This window comes from Homarus americanus, unplaced genomic scaffold, assembly GCF_018991925.1.
Source record: "Homarus americanus isolate GMGI-L3 unplaced genomic scaffold, GMGI_Hamer_2.0 scaffold30535, whole genome shotgun sequence".
Taxonomy (NCBI): Eukaryota; Metazoa; Arthropoda; class Malacostraca; order Decapoda; family Nephropidae; genus Homarus; species Homarus americanus.
The window spans coordinates 5,688,985-5,703,318 of record NW_024732440.1 but is presented as its reverse complement, the minus strand read 5'-3'; the positions used below and the strand labels follow the sequence as shown (position 1 = coordinate 5,703,318).

Genomic DNA, 14,334 nt, shown 5'->3' with positions numbered 1-14,334 from the left:
ATAAAGTATTACAGTAAGTTAATGCAGTAAACAAAAGAGAGGAATAATTATAGTGACTCCAAGTAAGAAAAAGTGAGTAAGATACGAAGCTTTCATATGCTGAGATTTTTATTCATTAAGAATGAGTTGAGGACGAATGGATTTATGTGAGTTTTATTAATTTTTTCTAGTACACTGTACCTTCATTGATTTGGATCATTATAATTCATATTTCGTCTTAATTTATATATTTAAAAAAATGAAATAAACGATTTGAATTCAGAGTAAATCCGAAATAACTGAGTGGTTATATCGAATTAAAGAGGGTATTGTGTACTGGGGTTTCCTGTTCACTTTTACACATAATACTCAGTACATTTGTCTTACCTCATTCTCCATTTAAATGGAAATTGCAATGTGCTTAATGTATAATTGGCTAGGCCTAAAGCTTTTGTTTCACATAATATCAAGTACAATGGTATAAACTTTAGTTTATTGTACATTAATAGATTTATTAAAGTTTGTGAGGTGTGATAAATAGTTTGTTATATGCATTATCGATTGTTTTATATTGGTGACAGAGAATATTACTTGAGCTAGAGTTTCAAAATACTCAGTACTTACCAGAAAATCCTGAAAGCAAGATAATGAAAATAAATGATTCATGGTTATAATTAATTGGTGAATAGGTTATGAGATTAAAGTTAATTCTGTGGTCAAAGTATTAGTGTATTAATCTTACATATAATTGATGTATACTGTATTAACAATCAAAACTGTATGACATACAGTATTTGATTGTGGTTTTTATCTTCTTTTCCACAGGAGAAAAAAATGGGGATAATTCTAAGGAAACCTCTGGTTCTCCAAGTACTGTGGTTACCCCAGTTTTGTTCTCTCCTATCCTCACACCAATGCACAGCACTCCTCTTCATCCATCTCCTCAAACTCAGTCTCCACAGCCACAGTCTCCAAGATCAGAGTCACCTGCTCCAAAGGAAAGGACCATTAGGTCTAACACACCAAAGCTAAACCCCATGGTAGAATCCACAGGGGTTATGACCAAGCATGCCATTTTTCAAGAGCAAAATAAAGTACCATTTGAACTGAAGTTAAATATCACTGACTCAGAACTTGTAGTGGTAGAGAATACAGCTGTATGGGACACCAGTGCTGTTATACTCAGGGTAAATATTTCATCTTGTATTCTATAAGTGCAATGTGCAATATGAGATCCTTAAACTGTTTTTTTTTTTTCAGCAGTTGGAGGATGACGAAGAATACCATGTATAGTGCTTTCTGATTTTCTTCCCCCAAAATAAGTCTGCCTCTTCTCTTCTTCATGTCAGCCTCATTTTTTGCATTTATCATAAAAAATAAATTGTAAGACCAAGAGCATATCAAATGGTATCAGAGAAATGACGTCAAAACATGTGCTTTGGCAGCATTTATTCTTAATTATGGCTGCCCTGTGTGGTAGCAAGAAATTTTTGAAAGAGATAAAAAAAAATAATAGAAAAAATAAATAAAATATATACAGTTGTACCCCGATTTACGCGGTCAATTGAACCCACAGGGTACCGCGTTAAGTGAAATCCGCGTAAATGGAACAACAGAACATATGGGATTAATTCCAATAGAGACTGGCCCGACCCCCAAACTCCACTTTTTGACGACACACAACTATATTGTAGTAAAAATTTTATCTTAACTTTATGATGGTATGAACAAACAAGTAATATAGAAGAGGTTAGGTTAGGAAAAATAAAGGTTAAGTAAGGAAAAATAAAGGTTAGGTTAGGAAAACTAAAAGTTAGGTGTAACACTTATGTTAGTAGAAGACACACACTGCGCAACCTTACAGCGCGGCTTGCCCAGGCAGAGGGAGGAAGGAGAGGCGGGAGCAGCGAGGCAGGCGGGAGCAGCAGGTGGCGGGTGGGGCAAATCTAAAAATAGTGTCTCGAGCCGGACACTCTGCGCGTATATGGGTAGATGAACCTCGTTAAGTGAAAGTTCGGTTCTGGCGAGGCACTGCGTATATGAGAAATCGTGTTAAGTGAAACCGCGTAAAGCGGGGTACAACTGTAGTATACTAAGCAAGAGATTTTTAGTTGCTCCAATCAGTCTCTGAATACCAATACTAACTGGGAGAACTTTTTGGTTGGCCTAGCCAATTCAGATCCAGCTTAAGGTTAATGCTTGATTACCCTTGTTATATCTGAATTAATTATATAGAATCTCCATTTTTACTTCTCATCAGAGTACTGCTGTGGTAAGTTATCGGCCACAGCATCAGGAGCGGCCACTATCATGCAACTTGAATCAGTGCGAGTTATACTCATGCATCCTTGGACTTGAGGATGATACGGCTCTATCCATCATTGACCCGGTCACAATCAACATAGAAGTTAGTGATAGACTGGGCCATAAACAGCTGGTGGATATCTCAAATGTATCCATGTCAGTTCAGCACACTGTTGAAGTAAGAACTACTACTATTTTTTATTGTTATTTTTTTTTTGTATGTGGGTGCATTTGTGCACATGGGTGTGTGTGTGCACATGTGTGTATGTACATGTGTGTGTGATCCTTATAGTGCATTGGTTAAGTGATTATAGTGCTTGCCTCCTCTCTCAAGAGTTGCTGGTTCAATGCCAGGGTAATTCCAGTCAACTCAGCTGTAAATGGGTACCAAACTATATACAAGGAGTAAGGTGTCAAATGTATTGCCAGCTATACAGCCTTTTTGCCTGTTTAAGGCTTAGTGTATGGTACACAGCTGTATCCACTTAATCTCTAATAGGTATTTATGTCTATGGGACTCACTTTTACTTCTCACCTTAGGCTTCCAAAAATTTGGTGTAACAAATTTGTCAATATTGGCCAGTATTCCATATATTTAATGGGAAATTATGTACAGTGGATGAATAGTTTATTAATATGATAATATTCTGGAACATAGTGTAAACCCTCGATAACTCGGCACATATGGGACTCTGGCCTTGCCGAGTTATCCTAAATTCCATCTTATCGAGGCACTTCGCCCCTCCTACGAAAGTACAACAATAAAAAATTATCAACCCATATAGGTGTACAGGTAATTACTAAATGTAAAAAAGTAACACTTAACAGCACTGCAGGCAAAGATTGAAGCATCATAGTCAGTGACACAGAGATATGATAGATGACACAGAGGCATGGTAGGTGATGCTGGTGGCCAGATATGCCGAGATTTCCCAGATAATTTTATATATATCGGCGTTTCCTGAGTTATACTGTAATACATTCCGAGACCTTATCCATGCCGAGTTATATGAAATTCTGAGTTATCAAATGCCGAGTTATCGAGGGTTTACTGTAGTAAGGCTACTGTATATTTTGCATGTTACATGGATTATTATGGAGCAGTTTGCAATTAATTTTTTTTTTAGGTAATAATGCATCAATTGAACATCCGCCTCAGTTACCATGACATGAAGATGTTCCAGCAAATTCTCGAGTCGGTGCCAAAGCAAAGAGAAGTAGCTAAGAAGCCCATAATGTCTAAGGAGATGACTCAGCCAGCAAACTTTCAAGGTATGTGTTTTGTATGTAACTGTGTTTGAAGATAACAATAATAATATTTTGTTTGTTGACATCATTGCAAATGTCTTGTGTAAAGTATAATTTTGATGTGCTTGCAACATGATGTTACCATTCATTTACTGAGAATATGGATCCCAGTTTACTTGCATGTCCAATCTTAGTCATCACAGTGCTCATAATTGTACTGTGATCCATGGAATTAGTGTTGCAGCAACTGGGTCAGGTGATTATCATATTAAATCCAAATTACAAAATGTCTATACACCAACCAAATTATTACTGTATGTCCATATTATAATGGGATAGATGGGTAGTCTTTGATAACCTCATGGAAATTGCAACCCTGCCTTACCAGTTTTTCCCAGCCTGTGGGTTGGGAAGGATATCCATCCATGAAACTGCTTCAATATGCCTAATGGCAGCCTGATCACAAAAGTTATGTCATCCTTTGGTCTGTGCTGCATTTTCTTGGCAGGTGCCCTGAGTTTGCAGGGGGGTTCCTGTTGTGGTTTTACCCAACAGCTGTCATTAGGTAATCATTGCTAATCCATGCAAGCATGAAATGTGGCTGTAGAATGTTGATGATGATGAACTCAGTCCAAGAATTTTGTTATTTCCTTCCTCGAATCTGTTGTGATTGGCCCTATATTCTGTGGCTATCCATCTCTCTTCCTGCTCTACCTCACTTCCCACAAATTAAGCCTTACCTGGTATGATGTGATTGAAAATGTAAATAATATGTTCACTTGCTCTTATTTAACATGGAATTTAATTTAAACATATCTATATATTTTATTTGAAATAACTCACCATTATGCAAATTTAAATGCATAAGGGCTTTTATATCCACCCTCCCCTTCCTTTTTACCACCATCATTCTCCTTCCAGTCAATGTAAGCAACACATTATCACCTCGCATGCTTAAACACTATGGTGCCTCACATATTATTTATCCCTGGGCTTCGGGCAAAGGTCGGTATCCTCCCCCCCTCCCCACACACACGCACACACGGGGTATATTCGAGAACATTTAAAAACAATTCTAGTCTTACAAACTGGCCATGCATGATATAAACAGGAATAAATACATGTCCTTACCACATGTTGGCAACATAGGGGTTAGGAAGAGTTGAGAATGTTCATGAAGTGGCATGTGTGTGACGCAGTAGTAACGAGGTAAACAACACTAATTTGTAGGCAGTATGAAGTACAGGACACTTTACTGTGTTATTACTATTTATGCTATTAACAATCTATATTGCTACTTCAGTAATTGATCACGATACTAGACCTGGGGTTGGGGGGGGTAGAAACACATGGTGAACCGAGTCAAGTCGAAGGGTGAGATCTCTACATCATAAAAGCTGAGAAGCTGCTAAGAAAAGACTGGGAGGCTGTCATGTGTGGGTGAGTGAAAGATAATTACCTACTTGGCACCATAATCTAACCAGGCCTGCCCTTTTTATTCAAATTGGCCCACGAAAGATCAAAACATCATATGATGTGACCCGAGGCTCTACAGACACACGTCGTATAACATAACCCAAAGCCTAGGGGTTAATTATAGGAATATAAATTTAAATCGACCATACCCTTGTAAATATGACTTGCCACAACCACAACAAAGCTGCATAATGGAGGTCTTCTTGGGTGTCATAACAGTACCTACTGCAGCTGTGTGTTCCAACAAGGATGACTACATAATGTATTATCAACTGCATTTAAAGAATTGAAGATTTCTGTTCACCTTCAGGCCATACAACCACTGTTTTTGTATAAAGAACAGTAAATAAGTAGGGTAGTATTAGTCTATAAACATTAATTTAGAGATACTATAATTTGATCACATACGAACATTTATAAAATAAATATATGATAAGTAAGTAGATGCCTTCCTTAAAAGGCAAAGTCCTTGACTTTTCCTTATGGCTTATGATTTTTGATCGTAGCTGTTTCCTCTCCTTGCTCTTGGACCTTGGAGAGTACCATCTCATTGTGTTAATTATCTCATAACTGTTTTTGCTGGAAAAATAGTTGTAATGAATTTTTTGTATTGCAGTATAACAGTGCATGAGGTATCATCATATTATGTCATGGGCGTACTGTACATTATTGTTATCTTTGAGAGCTCACAGAACTTCCTCGTAATTCCATACCGGGTATTTGTTTGTTCTCTGCATTTGTGTCTAATTTATTCTGCACACAAGAAAAAACTTTTATTTCTCATTTTAATCACATTCCTCCTTTTCATCCAAGAATTGGATTACTTATGTTTAGTCTCTCTTTAGCCCTCTTACTTGGTGCTGTTAATCTTGTATTCTTTTATTTTCTTACTATTATCCTTCATGCATTCTTGTCTCCTTGTGTATCTTCATATCATGTCTTGAGTAATAAGAACTTGGTGTATAATATACTGTAATCGAGCATTCCCTATATAAACTTTTACTTCAGTGTCAAGTCTCCCCGCTTTTGTTCCTGAAGAGGGTTAATTATTTCAATTTTCATGATGTCAAGATTATTTCCCTAATTGTTTTATTTCCCAGTAGAGTAGTAGTGAGTGACAGATGATACACTACACAAAGGACTAGAGTTTTTTCATCATAATCTTCATTGAAGGTTTACTTTTTACATGTTTTGAATTACCTTTCTCGAATCCTTTCAAAACACACACACACAAAAAAATCTTCATGGGATACTTCTGTAAATATGTGTATAAGCTTTGATGATCATAGTTTATTACATGAATTTCTTGCATCTTGGATTTTTCATACAGCCCAAGTTGACAAGTTATCTGCTCTTGGATTCTGTCAAATGGACTGCAAACATGCTTTGGAGAAGTGTGAGGGAAGGCTTGATGATGCAGCTCTCTGGCTAACACACAATGCTCAACCAGTACCTGCAGCCACTGTCACACCAGCAGACATAAACAAAAAGGGTGCCATCAACCTCCATGCATTAGAGATCAAGACAGGAAGTGTGAACATATGTGTTATTGATGACTGTGGGGACTGTGATGTGCCTTTGCTGGAATTTTCACTCTCTCACCTTGGATTGAAGCAGGTGAAGACATGAATTTTACATATTATTACCTTGTATTTAGTACACTTGGAGCTTATCCTCTTGTAGGTAGTTCAGTCATTGCAACACTGCTGCTTGTTATTATAGTTGTCTGGACACAGCAGTAAAACTTGAGTATATTGTGAATACTGTATATCTAAATCCAAAAAGTGGTTTTGTATTTTATTTAGTAAAATATGTGTTCACAATACATAGTTCTTAATAATGAACTAACCAGTAGAAAGCAACTTTCCTTTTACTAGAGAATATAGGAGGTAATTTACAGAGCTCCTTTAACATGTCTTTCGCTTCTGAGATACAGGGGTTAAGTCCACTAAGGGCTGGGCACTTGGTGATGACCTGTTCAAATCAGAGGTGTGTAGAGGACATGGGAATGGCATCCAACACATGAGAAGAAAGTGATGAGCTATGCTTAATTGCTGCTTATCTAGTTAATTCGGGTAGTGTTAGGTATACATACAGGGCATCCTCGCTTAACGTCGGGGTTACGTTCCTGAAAATGCAAAGTTATGCGAAACAACGTTAAGCGGATCAATTTTCCCCATAAGAAATAGATAAAATACGGGAGTTACGTTCCCCAGTCTCCCTTTGCCCCATGAAAAAAAGATACATATACAGAAAGTCATTGCCATTTCTATAGAAAATAGTATATAGAACTACAGTACTAAGTTTGTATTGGTACTCACTGATGGGCGGAGGTGGTAGAGCGAGTGTGTGTGTGGTGGGTAGTGGAGCGAAGGAGGAGGATGGTGTGAGCGGAGGAGGAGGGTGGAATCTGAGGAGGGCGGGTGAGGAGGAGGGTGGGAGTGGAGGAGGGCGGGTGAGGAGGAGGGTGGCGAGTCACTGAGACTGCGGCTGCCTCCTCCTCCTCCTGCTCTGACTGGGGCTCTTCCACCGCTGCTTGCTCCTCCTCTTCTTCCTCCGTTGATGTTTGCTCCATCTCCATTGTTGGCGGGAATGTCTCAGCAGCAACCGTATCGAACTGGCAGCTTCACCAGTCATCTGTATGTTATGGAAGTTATACTGACGCTTAAATCGTTGAAACCAGCCTCAGCTGACCGTAAAGGGCTCTTCCTTCGATCCTCCGCCCTGTTCTTCCTTTAAGTCGTCAAACAAGGATCTGACCTTATGCTGGATAATCATAAGGCTCACAGGGGCATTGCATTGATTCTGGTCCTCCATCAGCATTGCCAGCATCTTTTCCACCTTCTTTATCACAGTGCTTTTAGTACGAGTCGTCTTAGTAGCACTCGGAGAAAAACCATTTCCAGCACTAACCTTAATCTTGTCAGCATTGGTCCAGAGAGTACGCACTGTTTTGGGTGTTATAACAAGCACAGCTGCTATGTCCACAGCATGTTCCCCTTTTTCAAATCGGATTAATACATCCTTTTTGGTAGCAATGGTAATGGTCTTACATTGCCTCTTCACTACACTAGCATCAATAGCACTTGATGGGCATTTGGAAGCCATTTTGAATGGTTAGAGTACAGTTTTAGAGCAAAAGCACTTAAGTACACACGAATTATGTGAAGTTGTATCAGAGACTAGCTTGGCGTCGCTTGGGGATGCTGTGACGTTCCGCGAGTGAGGGCAGCTCGCCGAGCTGAAAGAGTGTAGTGGTGCTAAACAAGAGCGGGCGATGCGCCGTAGAAAGTAGTCTGTGACGATGCAAATCGACGTAGTATCGGATCACCGTGACGTTAAATGAATTTTGGGTCTCTAAAGTTCAGCGACATAGTACCAAAACAACGTTAAGAGGGACGACGTTAAGCGAGGACTTACTGTACTACATGTACTGTAAATAGCCCACATTTATATAAGTACTACTGTCAATATGTTGACAGAAGCTATTACATTATCAGTATGTCTTGTAGTATGTAGCCTTTGATGGACATATTGTAGCTCTTTTATGTTGGTGACACTACCTTGTTTGAGAGAGCGGAAGTGTGTGTATGAGTTAGTGTACAATATTTTATAATTTATGGATGTGAAAACAAAGATTCTTGCATATTAAAGAAGTCATGATGTGTACTTTCCAGGACTGGTATGGGAAGGGCTCTGCAAGTTGCTCCCTCTCCGCGAATTACTATAACCGCGCTCTCTCAGGCTGGGAGCCATTTTTGGAACCTTGGTTGTAAGTTTTATCTCAAATTTATTGTTGTTTTTTTTACTTAGGATTTGTATTAAAGTCTTAATCTTGAGTTTTAATAAGGGTTATGTAAAGATTAATAAAATTATTTGATAAAATAAACACTTTTGAAAGTTGGAAAATATAATTTGTCTATATTAAGTAAACATAATTGCCCTGATAGGGAAAAAATGAAGGTTTAAATAAAAAGGAAAAGATTTGCTCACTCAATACAAAGGTGTAATCAGATTTACTGTATGCCAAATGAAAGCCACGAACAATGGGAGGTAAGCGACTACTTATTTGACTAGGTGGGAGGTTGAGGGGATTCATGGCATTATTGCATACACCAGATTTGAACTAGTTTTTATTGTTGTTTCATTAACATATACGTATGTGTGTTTATTTATTAGTCCTTAAGAGTGACTAAGCTTTTCTATTATAAAATGCCACTGGAATGACTAAGGAGAATATAATTTACATTGCTGGAATTCTCATAAAATAGTGATTAATTTGAATATAAACATGCAATAGTTTGCACTAGACAAAAAATTTAGTAATCAATTTGCACATTATTTTGATTACATGTACAGTACAGCTTTGCCCTTAGGACAGTGTGTGCATGTAAATGAGTCAAAATATATGAATAAAGTTACATAATCGAGCCAAAAATATTGGTTGAAAAACTTTATATAGACAGAGCTTGGATAGCTAAATTTTAGAATGACCAATAATTTTAATATAGAAAATGCAAAATTATTCAAGAACACAACCTTCTTGATATTTAATCCACTGGAAACGAATGTAAACATAGAACAGATTACTGTATTGGCGGACTAGCCTATCAGCTGATGCTCACAACAAAAAGTGTTTGTCGTAAGGATTTTGTTAACCAAAGTTTTGTTCGTTAACCAAATTTAAGATCCTTATAGGAGCTAATTTGTTAACCAAATTTTTTTTAATCGAACCGTTCGTTAACCGAGGGACCACTGTACAATGTACAGTATTTTATTTTTAATTTGCCCAAAAACAAAAGGATAAGCTGTATCAGACAGAAGGTATTGCTTTCCTGACCCTTCATCCTTTCCCTCTCTCTTGCAATGTTTTAAGGTAATGAAGAATATCAATAAGACACAAACCATTTATTATAATGAATAAACAAATGAAAAGGATATCAAGATGAAAATAATGAAAACAAAATTATTATTTTCATTTTATGATAATGGAAACTGGAAATTATTTTGTTTAATTCCATGTAATAATCTTAAATTATAAATAAAACTTTGTATAGTAGCAACTTGCTCCGCAGAACCCTGAAGCACCTACAGATAGACTGGTAGTGGTTTTATGGTGAAACTTCCTTATAAAGGACTTCTATATAATCCGTTAGATGTAAGTTTCAAATCTAACGGTCCCTCGGTATAAGGGACTTTAATCCCTCAATGGTTCGTTAGATGGAGGTTTCACATCTAATGGTCCCTCAATATAATGGACTTTCCTCTCCATGTACAGTAGTCCGTTAAATAGAAGTCTGATGAACGTAAGTGGCCAGATAGTTTCACAGGGTTGAGACGAATTGACTGTTCTCATCATTTACTTTAGCCCTAGTAAATTAGTTTATATAAATGAACTAATAATCGATTACCATTGGATTTTAACAATTAACAAGAAGTAACATTCAGTTAAACGAGGATATTTAAAGTAATAAATAAGTTAAACATGACGTATCAAACGGGGACTGGTTCCCACGCTTTGTGTCAAGATGTTGCCTGTGGCATGGGACACAGTTAGAGCTGTATACATAACCAGAGAAAGAACAAGTCTGACAAGATTCAAGATATTGGGTTTTACTTATATGTTCCGTTTAAGTACCTCGATGCTTCAATGAACAGCTGGTTGAAGTCTTCATAGAATTTCATTTTAACATATTCATTAATAATTGTGTGTGTGTGTAAGCAATACTTACCACAGAGACTGAGACTTAATAGGGTTTGGCTTAGGAGGAATGGGTATTTGAATCGTGGAAACACTGCCGGTATCTTTCGATGTACTGTAACGGTTCTTAAACGTTTGATACCACCCATGACTTGCTGTGAAGTTTTGGTTGCACTCATCTCCTGCCTACTCTCTCAGGCTTTCAAAAAGGCTTCTTGCCTTAGCTTGTATGGTTAGAAGGTTTAAGGGTACACTTTTTTGCAGCTGATCTTCCATCCACATCACAAGTAATTTTTCCATCTCATGAAGAGGACCTTGTCTTTTTTTCATTATTATTGTTCCCTTTATAGGTGCTGATCCTTTCACTACCTCACGAATTCATTCCTTGTCCTTCAAAATTGTTGATATCGTCGAGTGAGAGAAGCCAAGGTTGCGTGAAATGGTTGATACAATTTTTCCATTTTCATATTGCATTTTTATTTTAATTTTCATCTCAAAAGTAATTGACTTTTCATCTCAAAAGTAATTGACTGTCTCTTTTTCTTCTCAGCACCACGAGAACTCTCACTTTTAAAGGGAATTAGAAACAAAAATTTTGTCAGTACACAGTGCGATGACTAATGATGGCCAAACACCAACTGAGCGCGCTACGGCGTGGATGCTGTACACCACGAGGCGGCCCAGCCCACGCTGTCGTACGGGACGGAAACATTTCGGTACTAGAAAATATGTAATGTGAAAAATATTTTATACGACCACGTCGGTCGTATGTCCGGGTTGTCATAAGTCGAGTATTTCGTAAGTCGAGGAGTACCTGTACTTCCTTCATGACAAAAAAAAATTTTATTGGTGCAGGGAGTGAAAAACACAGGGAAGTATAGGTTGCCTTGAGTTACAATAATTCATACAAGCAGAAGTCAGGCACCCAATTTAAAAGTTATGGCACAGAAAGATTTTGATTACAGGCAGTCCCCGAGTTATGAACACCCACACTTACGATTAGATCCCATATATTCATCACAAAAAATCTGTAACTAAAATCCCAGTTTTACATAACTTAAATGTTGTTTACGGTTTGCGGTTTCGACTTTGCAGTTCATTCCCTAAAAAATAATAATAATGAGATAAAAAAAAAGTAGTTCTATATTACATAAGCAGCTCCTTCCATTCTCATAATCTTCCTCTGAGTGACACCATTATACCAATAAATACACAAAGAAATAATACTTGTATAAGTTGTCTTGAGACAGGCTTGCTGGCTGGTCAGCTGTTTGCATATGTAAACAAACTTAATAACTCATCTGGGATTTAGTGTGGGATTTTTCTCTGGAAAATTTATTAGTTTTTTATAATATTTCATTAACGTGGCCCCAAATTAATCTGAATAAAATGGGAATTATGGTGAAATTGCATACTGTTGTTGTATAGGGGTGGGAAATTTCCGTTGGCTCTGTATTAGCCCGTCTCATGGCAATAACAATGATATAAATTTGGGTTAATACATTTAGTTTATATAATACAATCACCCCACGGTGACTTAACTCAGTCAAGCTGAGCCCTGTCCTTAACTAACACTCACAGCTTGCAGTGTTAATTACCATGGGGTGATTGTATTATATAAAATAAAAGTAGTAACCCAAATTTATATAATTGTTATTGCCATGTGACAGGGGCTAATATAGCTCCATGCACCCAGCTGCCCTATTCTATCACACACAATTCCCTCTCCATTGAATTTGTTCTTATTTTATACTTATTGTACCATAATATATTGTATGTTTCCATTGTCTTATTACTGCTTTTCACCATTGTATGTGTATTTAAAGAAAACATACCGGTACGGTCGGTTTTATGGGCGACTCAAATATCTCAAACATAATGTTCAAACTGGTTCAGTGCACCTATATAATAGTATAGTACAATATTTATGGTACAGTAATACCCCGATTTACGCGGTCAATTGAACCCGCGGAGTAGTGCGTAAAACGAGAAACGCGTAAATGGAATAACAGAACATATGGGATTAATTGAAATAGAGACTGGGCCGACCCCCAAACTCCACTTTTTCCGACACAATACCAACATAATACCTACGTTGTAGTAAAAATAACATCTTAATTTTATAATGGTATGCGCACACAATTAATATTTAAGAGAAATACAGTTGCCAGGTTAATGTCCATTCAAATAATGGACTCAACTCCCCCCTCTTCCAACGCTCACTGGCTCCTTCCTCTCTGAGAAATGTTTGGGTGAAACACTAGATTTTAAGGTATAGTAATAAATAATACCTCAGACTAAAGTTAGGATAATATTACTGAATTGACATTGCTGGATTCAGTTGCAAGGCCAGGAATGTTTTGAATATAAACGTCATATATTTTGCACAAAAGATAAAATTTTGGCTTTGTAATCAAAATTCTTTAATTAGATTTAAAATATGTATGTCTAATGCAAATTCCATGATGTTTATATTTAAAATAATCAAAATCTTATAGGAATTCCAGCAATGTAAATTATATTCTGGCCGGGTAATTTGTTTGAATTTTATGAGCTAAAACAAATATCTTCGGTAAATAAACAAATTATTATTCACCCAAACACTATCTGTCAATCAAAATACCCCACCTCCGCTCCCCCCCTCTTCCCACGCTCGCTGGGTCCCTCCCTCCCTACCCATCACCGCCCACCTTCCCTCCCTACCAGAGAAATGTTTGGGAGAAAACAGTATATTTACATTTTTAGTAATAAATAATACCTCAGACTAAAGTTAGGATAATATAATTGACATTTCTGGATTCCTTGCAGGTCAGGGAATATTTTGAATGTAAACTTCATATATTTTGCACAAAAGATAAAATATTTGCTTATTTTCATGATCTCCTTAAATTACATCTAAAATTTGTATGTCTAATGCAAATGTTAAGATGTTTATATTTAAAATGATCACCATCTTTTAAGGATTCCAGAATATAAATTATATATTTTATGAGCTAAAAACATATATATCTTCAATAAATAAACAAATTATACTTCACCCGCGTAAATGAGTAAATTCACTGCGTAAATCGGGCATCCCGGTTCTGGCAAGGTACCACGTAAGTGACCAAACTCGTAAACGAGAACAGCGTAAATCGAGGTTCAACTGTACCGGGTATTGTATATTGCTGTAAGTATATTTCACTGTTTTATTAATGCTATTCACCATTGTACATGTTCTTAAAGAAAAACATACTGAAATACCATATACAGTTGTGTTTATGGGTGACTCAAGTATCTCAATCATATATTACTATGGCCACTATACTATTTATAGATTTTGACAGTTCACGAAGGCTGGGGGTCTGTTGAACCTGACCCCTGTGAATGAGTTACATATGGGATACTGTTGTTTTGCATGGTCAAGGTTGTGCTTTAACCTAATCTAACCTATGGAATTATTCTGTTACGACTTATGGACAGGGTCCAAGAATGTAAGCCATCTGTAATGGGACTGCCTGTGTATAAATGTTTTCAGTTGTTGTCATTAAAGGGGTAAAAAGTGTAAACATTGTTAAATCTTGGCATTTTTTACCAAAATAGTATAAAAAAAATTCAGAAATAATTGTTTTAATTTTTTCTGCTGA

At 37.0% G+C, this 14,334-nt stretch overlaps 1 protein-coding gene across 5 annotated transcripts in view; it reads left to right on the top strand.

Annotated features, from left to right (window-relative positions):
• The window catches only part of LOC121868786 (vacuolar protein sorting-associated protein 13D-like), a 226,289-nt gene that overhangs the window by 133,059 nt on the left and 78,896 nt on the right, over positions 1-14,334 (top strand). For all 5 annotated transcript variants that reach the window (XM_042369702.1, XM_042369700.1, XM_042369703.1 and 2 more), the window contains 5 exons: positions 805-1,166; positions 2,240-2,461; positions 3,411-3,555; positions 6,338-6,624; positions 8,685-8,779. In XM_042369702.1, coding sequence (XP_042225636.1) covers positions 805-1,166; positions 2,240-2,461; positions 3,411-3,555; positions 6,338-6,624; positions 8,685-8,779 — 1,111 coding nt within the window. The remainder of the gene's footprint in view (positions 1-804; positions 1,167-2,239; positions 2,462-3,410; positions 3,556-6,337; positions 6,625-8,684; positions 8,780-14,334) is intronic.